Consider the following 15,017-nt stretch of genomic DNA (forward strand, 5'->3'; position numbering starts at 1 on the left):
AAGCCATCACTGACTGGTACTCCACCTGTAGGAACAACGTTTAGGCAAATATTTACACCCATCACGCTTGATTCCGGTCGTAGAAGGGGGAGTTGGTTTCATTCGCGCCATTAGGGTAAAACGAGCCATCATGAAATATTCCTGGTAGAAAGATTGTATCATGTAGAAAATTTGCGTTGAACGATAGTACTGAACTTCTTCAGGGATTCCTCCAGGAGCTCACTTAGTGATTCCATCAGGACTTCCTTCAGGGATTTCTCCAGAAATTCCCTAATCCCTTCCGGAATTTCATAATTCCTACAGGAATTCTCTAAGGGATTCCTTCAGCAGCGCTCTCAAGGATTCCTTCGTGAATTCCCTCGGGGATTCCTTCAGGATTTACCTCAGGAATTCCTTCAGGATTACCCTCAGGGATTCCTTCAGGATTTCACTTAGGAGTTTATTTCAGGAACTTCCTTAGGAATTCCTTTACGAATTTCCTCAGGAATTTCTCCAGTAATTCCCTAAGTAGTCCCTTCAGGAATTCTCCTAAGAATTCCTTCAGAAGTTCTCTAAGGGATTCCTCCAGGAATTCCCGCAGGGATTCCTCCAGACATTCCCGCAGGGATTCCTCCAGACATTCCCGCAGGGATTCCTCCAGGAATTCCCACAGGGCTTGCTCCAGGAATTCCCACAGGGCTTGCTCCAGGAATTCCCGCAGGGATTCCTCCAAGAATTCCCGCAGGGATTCCTCCAGGAATTCCCGCAGGGATTCCTCCAGGAATTCCCGCAGGGATTCCTCCAGGAATTCCCGCAGGGATTCCTCCAGGAATTCCCGCAGGGATTCCTCCAGGAATTCCCGCAGGGATTCCTCCAGGAATTCCCGCAGGGATTCCTCCAGGAATTCCCGCAGGGATTCCTCCAGGAATTCCCGCAGGGATTCCTCCAGGAATTCCCGCAGGGATTCCTCCAGGAATTCCCGCAGGGATTCCTCCAGGAATTCCCGCAGGGATTCCTCCAGGAATTCCCGCAGGGATTCCTCCAGGAATTCCCGCAGGGATTCCTCCAGGAATTCCCGCAGGGATTCCTCCAGGAATTCCCGCAGGGATTCCTCCAGGAATTCCCGCAGGGATTCCTCCAGGAATTCCCGCAGGGATTCTTCCAGGAATTCCCGCAGGGATTCCTCCAGGAATTCCCGCAGGGATTCCTCCAGGAATTCCCGCAGGGATTCCTCCAGGAATTCCCGCAGGGATTCCTCCAGGAATTCCCGCAGGGATTCCTCCAGGAATTCCCGCAGGGATTCCTCCAGGAATTCCCGCAGGGATTCCTCCAGGAATTCCCGCAGGGATTCCTCGAGGAATTTCCGCAGGGGTTCCTCCAGGAAATCCCTCAGGGATTCCTCCAGGAAATCCCTCAGGGATTCCTCCAGGAAATCCCTCAGGGATTCCTCCAGGAAATCCCTCAGGGATTCCTCCAGGAAATCCCTCAGGGATTCCTCCAGGAAATCCCTCAGGGATTCCTCCAGGAAATCCCTCAGGGATTCCTCCAGGAAATCCCTCAGGGATTCCTCCAGGAAATCCCTCAGGGATTCCTCCAGGAAATCCCTCAGGGATTCCTCCAGGAAATCCCTCAGGGATTCCTCCAGGGATTCCCTCAGGCATTCCTTTAGGGTTTCCTTCAGGGATTCCGTCAGGGATTCCTTCAGGTATTCCATCAGGGATTCCTTCAGAAATTCCTTCAAGAATTCATCAAGGAATTTCTTCAAGAATTCATCAAGGAATTCCTTCAAGAATTCCTTCAGGGATTCCTTTAGGAATTTCTTCAGGAATTCATTCAGGAATTTCTTCCTTTAGGAATTCCCTCAGGGATTCCATCAGGCGTTCCCTCAGGGATTCTTTCAGGGATTCTCTCTGGGATTCCATCAGTTGTCTTCAGGGATTCCCTCAGGGATTCCTTTAAGCGCAGTTTCGAGTTCAAAAGGAATCGCTCAAGAAACTTCTTGAGCGATTCCTGTCAGAAACTTTCTACGGTGACGGCCATTTGAATTGTCATTTCTTCGCAACTGCGTACTGCGATGGAAGAAAAACAGTTTCTTGGGCGATTCAGGCAAGGAATTTCCCATGCATCAGGATAGGCCGAGAAATTCCTTCTGAACTGCAAACAGCGCTTTAGGGATTCCCTCAGAGATTCCTTCAGGGATTCCCTCAGGCATTCCTTTAGGGTTTCCTTCAGGGGTTCCGTCAGGGATTCCTTCAGGTATTCCTTCAGAAATTCCTTCAAGGATTCATCAAGGAATTCCTTCAAGAATTCCTTCAGGGATTCCCTCAGGAATTTCTTCAGGCATTCCTGCAGGAATTCCTTCAGGAATTCATTCAGGAATTTCCTCCTTTAGAATTTCTCTCAGGGATTACTTCAGGGATTCCCTCTGCGATTCCTTCATGATCTTCTGCGGGAATTCCTTCAGGAATACCCTCAGGGATGTCTTCAGGAATTCCTTTAGGGATTGCTTCAAAAATTCCCTCAGGGATTGCTTCATTGATTCCTTTGGGGATTCCTGCAGGGATTTTTTCATATATTCTCAAGGACTTTTAGTCGTTAAAGTCTTAATCGACTTCGCTCAAATTTTGATCGTAGCTGCAGGGAGTCCCAAACAACTGATTCAGGAGGTTATATTTGCTTTTTTCGAATTTCATGTTTTCCATATAAGTGTGGGCCACCCTACTATGCAGCCACTGGCCGAAGATGGTGTGAAAAATTGAATCATTCCTAACGTGGCGCATGTTACCCAGATCTCTCTCATAAGCTTATCACTTCACTTCTCGATGCAATCTTTTGCTGGGCTGGGGGAATCTAACAGACATCGACGTTGGTGGAGGAATGGTTGTTTTCATTATGGGATGATGTTACGTACGGGATGTATGTTTATCAATAGAGAACAATTGAAAAAGTCAATATAACTTTTATGACGAATGTTTGTCGGTTCCGGATAACATACAGGGGAATGTTCTGACACATGTGCTATAAGTTGAGCATTTAATAGCCAAGAGTTGCAATCAATGGGATAACGTTGATTTATTTCTATTGGTTCTTGGTAAGTGTTCTTGATCCTTTCAAATTATGATGATTAGCAGAAAGATGGGTAATCATTAGCCTTACGGTAAAGTTCTCTGCTACAAAGCAAACCCAGTTGGAAGGTAGTCAGGTCAAAAAAATTTGCCAAATGACAAAAGTAATACAAAAAAGGAAATTTTGTGCAAAACAAAAACTATCAGTGATTAACTGTGGAAATGCATACAACAATGTGTCAAAATTGTTGCATAGCTCTTAAAACACGACACACCAAAAGACCAACAGGTCACCTATAGGGCACTGCACTGTTTTGATTTTGTATGGGATTTTGACGTTTCGTGGCCTTGTTGTTTACAAAATTTCTGTAAGAGTGAAAGAGAAGGAGCTAATTTCATGCACTGCCCTATTACAGGTGACGATTTAAGTCAACCAGTTGTCGTCAAGGATGCCTTTCAAAGATAAATTAACAACACCGGCGGTTTGAGATGAAGGATTATTACTATTTTTATTTCGTTAATTTGCTACGATTGAATTGAAGATTAAACGATTTACTTTTAAAATAATTCCACTAGTCGTTAAAGGAAGACATCAAGGCACAGGGTATTTTGCTTTACTCTCTAATTCACATGAACACAGCTTCGAGCACGACAACTAAACACTTGTTTCGCCCTCATCACACTGCTCTTCTTCACAAACAGATGTTTTGTGCTGCTGTTGCTGCTTCTGGCGAAGTTCCGATTCCACTGATTGTTTGTGATGCTGCTCGGTTGAGGACGCTTTTAGCATGGTGGCAAACTTGGAGTCCAGTTTTCTCCGTAGAACCCGAGGGCAACCGTCTTCGATGATTCTACCGTGCTCCAGAACGATGACCCGGTCGTAATCGAACAACGAGTGCAATCGATGCTGCCGAATGGGAGAGAACACAGGTAAAGAGAGAAATGTTAGTTTATTTGATCTTTTAATTTGATTAACCTTTTTTTTTTTATTCTGAAGAGAAAGTTACAGCTATTTGACCATATTTGGAAATGTGAAAATTTTACCTGTCCCGATCATTTTGTCTATCCCCTGTATCTGTTACTGGTAAAAAAAAATGCAAGATTAATTAGGAGGGACAGGAGAAGCAGAAATTCGCAATGGGTTTTACGCCCTTTTCACATGTTGGTCTAGGAATATCTTAACAAAGTGTTACATGCCAATAAAGGATCATGATTTCAAACTATACAAAAATATGACTACCAGATTTTTTTTTGTTCTTAATTTCCATCTCAAAGATCCATTCTAATTAAAAATAAATGAGCCACCCTAATGAAATATTATATACATTCAATATTGAAAATGACTTACGGTTATGCTATAGATTTTTTAATACTATTATCTTATTTCACCCTAATGCAAAATTAGTGAACCACCCTAACGAAATATGACATATAGTATGCTAACAGTTGCCAACGATGGTATGAGATATGTTCCAGTATTAAATATTGCCATGAATATTTCAGCAACTTAATTCAAATCCTCCATTTCAAAGTCCAAAATTTTTTTTTTTCAAAAAAACAATTTTGAGATAACACTAGATCTCGACGTTTCATGCACTTTTAAGGCATTTGGCATCAAAAAAAAATCGATTTCGAAATTTTCATGTATCACATGTATCAAAAATACATGGATATTTTTGGTGTCTTAAAACAGCCAAACTTTGATAGCTTTGGTCAAACATTTAGCGAAGTCCAATTGAGTTGAAATTTTGCATAGGAACTTGTTTTGAGGAGGCGAAACTTTTGAACACTACCCGAGTAGAGGAAAAGAGCTCAATAATAGCATATTTTGATATGGAGATCAAAAAGTGATATGGGTCTGATTGACATAAGAGATAAAAGATCTAAAAATAAAATCAAAAATTTACTCCTGGAACATCATCATCAAATCATATTTAGATTTTGTAAGATCTAACCAATAGCAGCGAGCTATTCGTATGATCTTAAAATTTCAAATTTTGATATTGTTCAGATGTTCCAGGAACATTTTTTAGATATTATTTTCAGATCTTTTATCTCTTATATCAATCAAACCAATATCATGTTTTGATCGTCAGTATTTTACGTCTACCCGGGTACCCGTTTTTGAAATTTGAAAAGTCGATTGTCATTGGCACCCTAGACTTGCCTAAAACGTGAAGCAGCAAGGGTCGGCTAAACCAAAAACTAATTACATGCTGACACCTGCGCGCTAAATGCACCATGTACAAAATGCTCATTTGTTCATTTATAAGTTCTCATCAACAGATTAGTATTGTCCCAATGATGTAATTAGGATAGGTGACAAAACGGCGAAAGACAAAACGTCGAATGCCAAAATTTCGATAGCACACAACGTCGAAAACTGAATGAATGCACTCAGCTAAATCACCTTAAGATTTCCATAAGGTCCAACTTATGAAACGGCCTTTAAATAATTCATAATGATTCGGATGAATTTCATAAGGTCGCTCTATGACATAGAATCGTCTCACAGCTTGGCTTTTATTTATGTTCAGCAACATGGTATTCCCAAGCGTCGGTAGCCGTGTGGATAAAACACGGGCTCGATGATCCTGACGTTCATAAATCTAATCCAGTCTGCATCATTTTAAGATTTTTTTGTCCTTTTCTTAAGTTTATCTTATGAAATTTGTCTAGCAAGCACGATCAATTTTTATAAGGTATTTTTATGGTATCCATAAGTTTTACTTATAGCAAAAAACATAAGGTATTTTGATGACTTTCGTTAGTTTTTTCGCTGAGTGTGGGGTTCAAGTTTTAGCTGTGTTTGAACTTAAGTGACCGCCCGTAGAAGCTATTCCTGTACTACCAGATCAGCACCACTCACACAAAAAACCAATAAGATAGCTGCCGGGGACTAGCAGGCATCATCATCATGTGAGTGATGGTGATCTTTTATCTATGAGTGACAATGGCGCCTGCCACTTCAGGTTTCAGATCTTTTTATTTCTGGCCAGCCGACACCGTTCGGCATCAGCTGTAGTTCAACGTCAGGGAGACATCCACACACACACACACACACACCTGATAGCCTACATATCGAACCCATCAACAGAAGGCCGGGACCTACCGCTTTACCTCCTATCCGGGGGAAGGCGTGATAAGATATTTTTGTCTCAGAAATACCGACGGCGTCGACTGTGATTGAACCTAGACCGACTGGGGAAGAGGCAACCATGCTTACTACTAAACCACTGACCCCGCTGGTTGTTGGTCAATGTGGGGAAGGGGAAGGATGTGATGACTACAAGCGTTTCGAGTCAGGGATTGAACCTAGGACCTTCCGCATACGAATCATAAGCGGTAGCCACTAGACCACCAAGTCCATCTGAAAAAAATGGCTTAGATTACTCGTTTTCGACGTTTTGTCCTTTCGACGTTTTGGCATTCAACGTCTTTCGACGTTTTGCCCCTAAACCATGTAATTAAACACAAAAATAAATTAAAACTTAAGCTCAATGTAGAAATGCACAAATAATTAAAATTAGGTACTACGTTCTAGGTATTGTCTATCCGGTTGGAATCAAGACAGACATTTAATTAAAAATTGCCACTTGTCCACAAGTGTCGCAACTATTTCGCATCTAGTGCGCTGTGCTGCTGACAACAACGGAAAGGATGCGCACTACTTTTGACATGATCCAAAAAAGTCGCGAGTTGGGTCGCGTCGCGAGTTGGGTCGCGTCGCGACTTGATTGTGCGACGTCCGGTTTGATGGCGGCCCGACAATAGAAAGTCGAAAAGCGTCGGCGAAACGCAGGAGAACCAAGAGGAGACCGGTGTGTGGTGGCGAAAGATGTACCTTCGCTCGCTGCACTCTACGAGAATGCCAGACAAAAACCCAGCATAAATAGTGTTCGCAAAGATGCGGAAGGTACAAGGAAACCTGGAAAGCGCGCAAGGTGGGCGCATCAGGTGGAAAGAGATCTGGACAGCCATGAATAACAGTGTACTATGGCATATTTTAGTTGATTCAGTTTGAACTAAAAATTGATGTTAAACTAAATGAATGAAAACAAAATGAAGTAAACATTTTAAAATGATAAGATACAGGTGAAAGTGGGCAGCAAATAGTTAACCCTTTATAAGGCCGAGAGATCTAGGCACGGAATCCACTCGTTCTACATTGGGATATAAAGTACATGTGGTCTAATGAACAAAAACGTTTTTATTTTCAAAAAATTCGATGGTCGATTTTGTATGATAAAAATGGTCTAAATTTCAACTTTTTGTCAACAAAGTTTGAAATGTTGTTATTTTGTGATGCGTTTATCAATCATGCTGAGTTTTTGACAGGTTATTGCCCTAATATTCATGAGTTACTTGTGTGGATTTGAACTCGATTGGACAATTATTTTGAACGATATGGCAATTTTAGTACATGCCCATTTATTAAAGTACATTTTTTCAAAAGGCTGAGTTTCTAAAAGTAATGAAGCAATCAAATTGAAATTTTGTGCACTAGTAAAAGAAACAAAGGCCTTTCATTCCCCATCATTCGAGCTTATAAACCTTTATGCACTCAAAAATTGCAGTTTTTGGAGAAAAATTTTGTTCTAAAAAAGCCCATTCATATTTGTTATGGCTCAAAAAAATCATGAGTGCTCACAAAGGCCTAAATTGTCCATCAGTTAAAACAGAAGTTGTAAAAATTTTCTAAACGTACGGAAAAAAATATGTGTATAAGGTGGCAATATAGTTGCCACTGCCTTATAAAGGGTTAAAAAGGAAGAATGATAAAAAAGTGCTGCATGGACGACAGTGAAGAGTGTGATGAGAATTGTAAGGAATGAGCAGTGATGTAGTGAAGAGTGAAAAATGTAGAATGAAAAGTGAGTAATGAGGAGTGAACAGTGAGGATTGAGAAATGAGAACTATGTAGTAAGGTGTGAGCAGTGAAGAGTGAGGAGTGAGAAGTGAGTAGTACAATATTAGCAGTGAGAAGTATGGAGTAGTAAAAAGTAAATAGCGAGAAGTGATCAGTGAAAAGTAAGAAGCGAAGAGTAAGAAGAGAGCAATAAAGAGAAAAATTAAGAGTGTGGAGTGTGATGAAGTGAGAAACGCGATGAAGTGAGAAATGAGAAACGTGGAAATACGCAGTAGTGAGCATTGAAAAGAGAAGAATGAGGATTGTGTGTGGGAAGTGGAGTAAGAAGTGAGTAGTGAGAAGTGAGCAGTGAAGTGTTTAAAGCTGTTAGCAATTATGAATGCGAAATGAAAATTATAAACGAGGACTGTGAAGCATTAAGGACTATACCCCCGGTGGAACATTTCCCTTTAAGGATTAAATGAAAAAGGAGATCCTTAGCTTTCATTTGGTATGTGACTTAGCGATACCGATTTGGTTTGATCTCACCAGAGTTTTTCCACGCTTTTTGAACCATTCCATTATAGAAACAGGAAATTTACCTTCTCACCAAGCAAAGCAAAGCAAAGATAACCGTACACATCGTAGTTGCTACTCCGTGATTGATATGAACAATCGAAGGTGCACAGAGATCCAATGAATGGTGCTTGGGACTAGCTACACACTCTCAATGTGCACAAATCGAGAGTTCAATATTTTAAAGTCAATAACGGCGCCGGCCACGTCCTTACGGTCATCGGGAAAGGGGAAGGAATGTTAGTCCGACAATCGTTGCTACTAGAAACCGTGGAATCCACAGCATCCCTGCAGTTGTCTCGGGAAGGAGTATTTGTTAGCAGGGTAGGGTAAGGTGTAGATCTTGGAGCCACCTTTGGTAGGTGATATGATCCACAAGTTATATGAAAATACACGAAACGGTCTTCATCCCGATTATGATTTATTTGGTCGCGATAGTAAGGGTAATGCACATACGTCAACGATCGTTCTATATTAAACGCGTCACCGCATTGATCGTTTACACTACCGTGAAAACCGACTATCCCTCGAAAGTCATCGCGCGCTTCTGATTTTGCATTCAATATTCACGTCCCCATCTTCCTACCGAGAAAACTCACGGAAATAGTCGCGCGTTTCACACAATATTGAACTTAGAATATACGGAGAATAAACTTTCAAGCTTCGATAGTTATTTTCGAATTATGTATTTTACTAAGAGTAGTCCCATGTGTTACCTGTGATCGACAGCCGTAGAACTACAAGATTAATTTGCAGATATTACAGACTCCAGGAGTCCTCATGAAAACGCATTGGCAAAATTACCTCAACTTCTTCTAGTATGTAAAGAAAAAAAAAACTCGGAATGATCTCATCCAGTTTCATGTCGTCTGTGGAGCGGGCCTGGTTGGATGGTTAGAACACTTGGCTATCACGCCGAGGACCTGGGATCGAATCCCACTCCCGACAAAACTCACAAAATGTGAGGTCCCGAGAACTAGCCTAGGGATAAAATCTCGTTAATACAGTTAAAAAAAATCTGTCGTCGGATGACCGCAACCACTCCTTAACTCCTTCAATTTTCTGCAATACTATTCGCTACCAAGTGTTATCACTTCACGAGGAAGGGAAATGTGCAATTCCTTCGAACAATGCAACGCGACCGAGATTTTCATCGCAACTGCCACAAACAAGCGTCACTTTTCGTTTTTTGTTTCGCCGAACAATTCAACCCGATCGCGGTCCCCATCGCAGCTGCCCCAAACACACATATTTTTTTCAGTTTTTCCTTCAAACAAAGCCACCCACCATACAAAAACTCAACTCATTAATACAAATCTAGTACTTCACTGATTTCATTCTATTAACACTTTATCTTGATGAATTCACCTCGTTTTTTTGTAACACTTGCCTATAACGAAGAAACAGTGATAAAACTTTAACCGTGTTTCTATCAGTTTACTGTTTTGAAACTTGGGGCAGCTATATTTATTGCACATGACCCTTAGGGTGGCCCATACTTACATGAAAAACAAAAATTTCGAATGTCGTCTTACCTCCTGAATCAGTTATTTTCGACCCCCAGAAGCTACCTTCAAAATTTGAGCTGAATCGATAGAGCCATGACAGAAACTCCCTCGCGAGAAAACGAGGAAGCGATTTCGGCGATTTTCTGAGGAGTGAAAATAAAACTCAGAAATCACAACGCAAATCCCCAACAGCACCGAGTGTGAGCTTGTCGCGTGGCGAGGAGTTCGTCCAACAGTCATAATTGCTTGTTGTGGTTCTCACCCCAGTCAACCAGTGATCGTATAAGATGTTGCATAAGATATTAAAGTGGAGGCGATATGCGTACATTTTACATGCGCCTAAATAGAGGCATGTACGCATATGGCCTCCACATTACCATCTTATGTAACATGTTATACGATTTCTGGTTGTCTGGGACGTCCATTCTTCTTCTTCTTCTTGGCGTAACGTCCTCACTGGGACAAAGCCTGCTTCTCAGCTTAGTGTTCTATGAGCACTTCCACAGTTATTAACTGAGAGCTTCCTCTGCCAATGACCATTTTGCATGTGTATATCGTGTGGCAGGCACGAAGATACTCTATGCCCAAGGAAATCAAGGAAATTTCCTTTACGAAAAGATCCTGGACCGACCGGGAATCGAACCCGTCACCCACAGCATGGTCATGCTGAATACCCGTGCGTTTACCGCCTCGGCTATATGGGCCCACTCACTCTCAAAAAGCACTCGGGAGTTTCACTCCCGTATAGAAAGACTCTCGAGGCGAAAATCGCACTCAAAAACCCGAAATAATCATCGGCTCTTTTTTCGCTCAACTCTTCCTCGCTCAGTTTTTATTGCCTCTCTGTTTGGGGTTCGTTCGCTCCCTCACAACGAGGCAGAAGCAAAACACCGCTCTAGAGCATGTTGCAAAACTCTTTTGATTTCGAGGAGAATTATCAAGCCTGACTTATAACTTCACCGAGGCGAACCAGCCTAGGGCTGAAAGCCTCGTAAATAAAGCTAATAATAATAATAATTACTTATAACTTCATGTTTCCTCTTTTAAAAAAATGTATACAGGCCTCCTTCAAACAGCTTTTCAAATCCCTTATCTAATCCTTATCTTTTTCTCCTTCGTGACCAAACCTACCCCCACCCCAAACCCCTTACGGCTTCTTATAAAACTTTTGATTAAACCTCCACTAAACCAGCCCTTGCAGCACTCTCCTTGAGTTCCTCTTTATTTTTTGGGAGTTGAATCTACTGTCATGCTAGACCATCGCCTTTACATATGCTTGCAATGCATGGTGGACACTGGACAGTCTGTCTAGCCACAAAACCAACACGAACACGTCTTCTTTGAAACCCAGTTTAAATTGCTTATTGAAAGCTCAAAATTGTTGAATTATTATCAAACCAATAAAATAAAATAGAAGATGCTAGATAAAGTGGCTTCTTAATCAAATGAGATCAGTCTGAGAGTGTTTAAGTGAGTGGATAGAAAAGTTGGCGAGTGAGTAAGATGGGAGTGAATAGATTGATGAGTGGGATGAAAAGTAAGTTATTAGGTAAATGTGCTAGTATGTGAGTTAGAATAGGTTGCTGGTTCACTCACTCACTCACGTAAAAGTTACTGAATTGGTATGTTCTTTAAAATTCAAAGTATTGCTTCGTTATAGCAGAATCTTTTTTTACGAAAAAAAAAACACTAAAATCAAACAACGTCACAAATTAATTACCGCAATAGTGAGCACCGTCCGTCCTTTGAAGGCTTTTCCGGCCGCATCCAGAATCAGTTTCTCCGTTTCCGTATCCAACGACGAAGTGGCTTCGTCCAGTACCAGACAAACTGACCCGCGTAGCACGGACCGCGCCAGACAGAACAATTGCCTCTGGCCAGCACTGAAAGTGGACGATTCTTCGCCTATCCTGGTGTCTGCAATTGAATTAATAGTCCCTAAGAGCTCCAGCTTTCATCTCGAAAAAGTCACAAATCGCGCAAATACCCACCCAGCCCATCCGGCAGCGCCACCACGATGTCCTTCAGTTGTGCCATCTCCAGACTGTTCCACAGGTCCAAATCGCTAAAGTGCCCCCGCGGGTCCAGATTTTCCCGCAACGTTCCACCGAACAGCATCGCATCCTGCGGAATGATGGAGAGTCGACAGCGTAATTCATCGCTGTGTATGGTACCGATGTCCACGTCGTCGATCAATATCCGCCCACCGACGATGTCCAGCACACCGAACAGGGCCAGCGCCAGCGAGGATTTACCGCTGCCGGTCCGACCGCATATGCCAATCTGCGGCGAAAAACGAGAAAAGAAAATGTATAGGGAAACACGCCCCGGAAATGAAAAACCAGTCTCTTTCGAAAGGAGGAGAGCACTCTAAAACGAAAACTGCATGGCACCAAGTGCTGGCGTCGTCGTCGGTAGATGATGTGTCTTCTCTGTTGGTCATCGTGCGGGCTAGTGTCCCGCTGACTAACTGTTGCATTCAAGTATTCATTTTTTATTTATTTCTTAAACGGGAAGTTAATTTCTGATCATCAATCTATCCGGACATTGGGGCAAGCTTCGCAACATAGTCAGCGACGACAGGGAGAAGACACCAATCCAAGAAGAGCCAATGATGGCAGATGTTATTTTGTAACGAAGCATTCTATGGTTTTATAAAAATATATCAGAAAGCATTTTGAAATCCAGGACTATTCCGAGAATCGAACCGTCGACATTGTTTCGCTGAACAGTTACGCGTTTACCGCATCGACATATGGGTCATTCCACGCCAAGTGACCGACCGCTTGCAACCGACCATCACGGATTTGAACCAAATTTGGCTGAAACATTTGTTTAGATGGAAAAAGGAAAAATCCAAATTTTGGTGCCGATCGGATCACCCCTCGGCCCGTGGCAGCACCCCTCGTTTTGGCTGATATGAAAATTATCCTCTCTTTCTTTTATTTTTATCATTGAAACGATTGCACCTACACATTTTCGACTTTCAGCTTTTTTAAAGGAAATCGTTCAGGGAATTCAGAAAAAATATTATTTTTTTGGTACAGTGTTGCCAGATATAATATTTTTCAATTTTAAAACTAAAAATCGATTTTTCTCAAAATACGTATATTTTGATTTTAAAAATTTTGATTCCATCGTGTTTATCAGACGTTTTTCTATCGAAAAAGCTTAACTCCCCAAAGTAATTTGCGTCGTTCCTGAGATATAGCGTTTTTAAGAAAAAATATTCATTTTTTTCTTATAAAGTATCATATAAAATCAGGTGCAGTTTATAAATTTCGTAAAAAAAACATTGTTCGATGCCATATAATCACGTTTTGTGCTGATTTGAACAATGTCGAGTATAAAAAGGATTAAAAAAATTGTGACAGTGTTGCCAGTTTACCTTTTTTATTATACCATGAAACCTAACCTTCAAGTGTTTGACAATGTACAGGTTATTCTGAAATTGCGCACCATGTGTGTTGCAAGATGTGTGAACAGGATAAAAACAATACACATCTTCTCCCCTGCTGTTGACCTTTTCTTCACAGACATACAGACGTAACACCTAGAAAAATTTTCGCGAAAATCCATCGCCTAGTTCACACTAGGTGAAACGTCTAACGCTTAGAAAAATGATGTGCGCACCTCTGGTTGTGAAAGATATAAAAGTTTAAAAAGATCGTTAAAACCGTGGTCGTTGGAATTTTTTCCAATGTTACGTCTGTTTGTCTGTGTTTTCTTGTTTATGGTCCTATCTAACAAAATGACCCGATAATTGACAGTTATTGTTAGTTTGATAGTTAGCAATAAAAAAAATGGTTTATTGGAAAAGATGAGGATAAATTGTTAAAATATAAAATGTATCTATTGTGAAACTCATTTCAATTGTCATTTAATTCATTTTAACAATGTTGTAGATGGAAGTGTTGCCACACAAGTCATTTTTATTGTAAACATCTAATTTACACAAAAGCTTTCATAAATAGATAACACCAAATAAAAACAAATGATTTCTGTTTTTATACATAACGAGCTCATTTGGCAACACTGCATCAGTATGAGCATAGATGGCAACACAATTCATAATTGCTACTCCATGGTTAATCGCAGCGAACGATTGTCGCTTTAGTTTGTGTGTTTGCTTATCAGCGACGACAGCAGCCACTTCGATCACTCACCAGCATTCTTCACCATTCACCATTCATTCATTCGCTTGCGATCAAAACTGCGACGAACGGCAACGAATATCCATGACAAGCAACTTGCGCATGGCTTTCCACTGGTGATGGGGTTACGTGCTTGATCACGACAATCCGTTTGCTGCATCTTTCTCGATTCGATTCAGCAAAAAGGAGTGAATATGAATGGAGTGAGGCGAATATACCGATCCTTAATATGATACTATACATTGTCGATCTGGGAGTCACCTATAATTGATCGAACAATCGATTTGATTTATCGGAATTAACATTCGCGTACAACCGATCTCTTTTCCATGCAAAAAAAGCCTAAGAAAAGTAGGCTCTAGGGAGCAAACGCCACTAATCCATTTCACTCAGAAATTTTTGTTCATTCTTCGCCACGAAGAACAAACAAAAACTCATACCATATGCAATCACATCAATAGACAACACAATAACCAACACAGTTCTTCACTTCTCTGCCTGGGACAATAAAAGACATGATCTATTATTCGGCAATCCAGTAAGAGTAAACGCAATATCCGCACCTATTGTTTGCGTTTCCGCTAAATACTAGCATACTTGGCAACACTGCCGTAAAAATCAATCAAAAGATATTTTTACAGCGATTTTTATATGGTGTTGGATCTTCGAATATAAAATAAAAATACCGAAATCTGAGCTACCAGTTGCGCGACGATGTGTAGTATCTAATATTATCTAGTTCCAAAGGATATTATACTTAATATTTTATCATATTCCATATTTTCAGGTTCAGCTTCTGAAATTAGCTGTGGGTCATTGAATGTAGTTATATCGAAATTACATTTTCAGCACTGTTGCTTATAAAAACACTCATCAAAAGTTTTCC

The 15,017-nt window shown here is 41.1% G+C and overlaps 1 protein-coding gene across 3 annotated transcripts in view; it reads right to left on the reverse strand.

Moving 5' to 3' along the window:
- Positions 1 to 3,590: 3,590 nt before the first annotated feature.
- LOC109622797 (ATP-binding cassette sub-family C member Sur) overlaps positions 3,591 to 15,017 on the reverse strand; it is a 253,803-nt gene continuing 242,376 nt past the window's right edge. The window contains exons 26-28 of one of the 3 annotated variants that reach the window (XM_062850772.1): positions 11,969 to 12,260; positions 11,698 to 11,894; positions 3,593 to 3,951 (exon numbers count right to left, since the gene is read on the reverse strand). In XM_062850772.1, coding sequence (XP_062706756.1) covers positions 3,700 to 3,951; positions 11,698 to 11,894; positions 11,969 to 12,260 — 741 coding nt within the window. In that variant the 3' untranslated portion in view covers positions 3,593 to 3,699. Of the gene's footprint in view, positions 3,952 to 11,697; positions 11,895 to 11,968; positions 12,261 to 15,017 lie in introns of all 3 variants that reach the window. The other 2 variants (XM_062850771.1, XM_062850774.1) reach the window with 2 other exon arrangements.

The sequence above is a fragment of the Aedes albopictus genome, chromosome 2 (assembly GCF_035046485.1).
Source record: "Aedes albopictus strain Foshan chromosome 2, AalbF5, whole genome shotgun sequence".
Taxonomy (NCBI): Eukaryota; Metazoa; Arthropoda; class Insecta; order Diptera; family Culicidae; genus Aedes; species Aedes albopictus.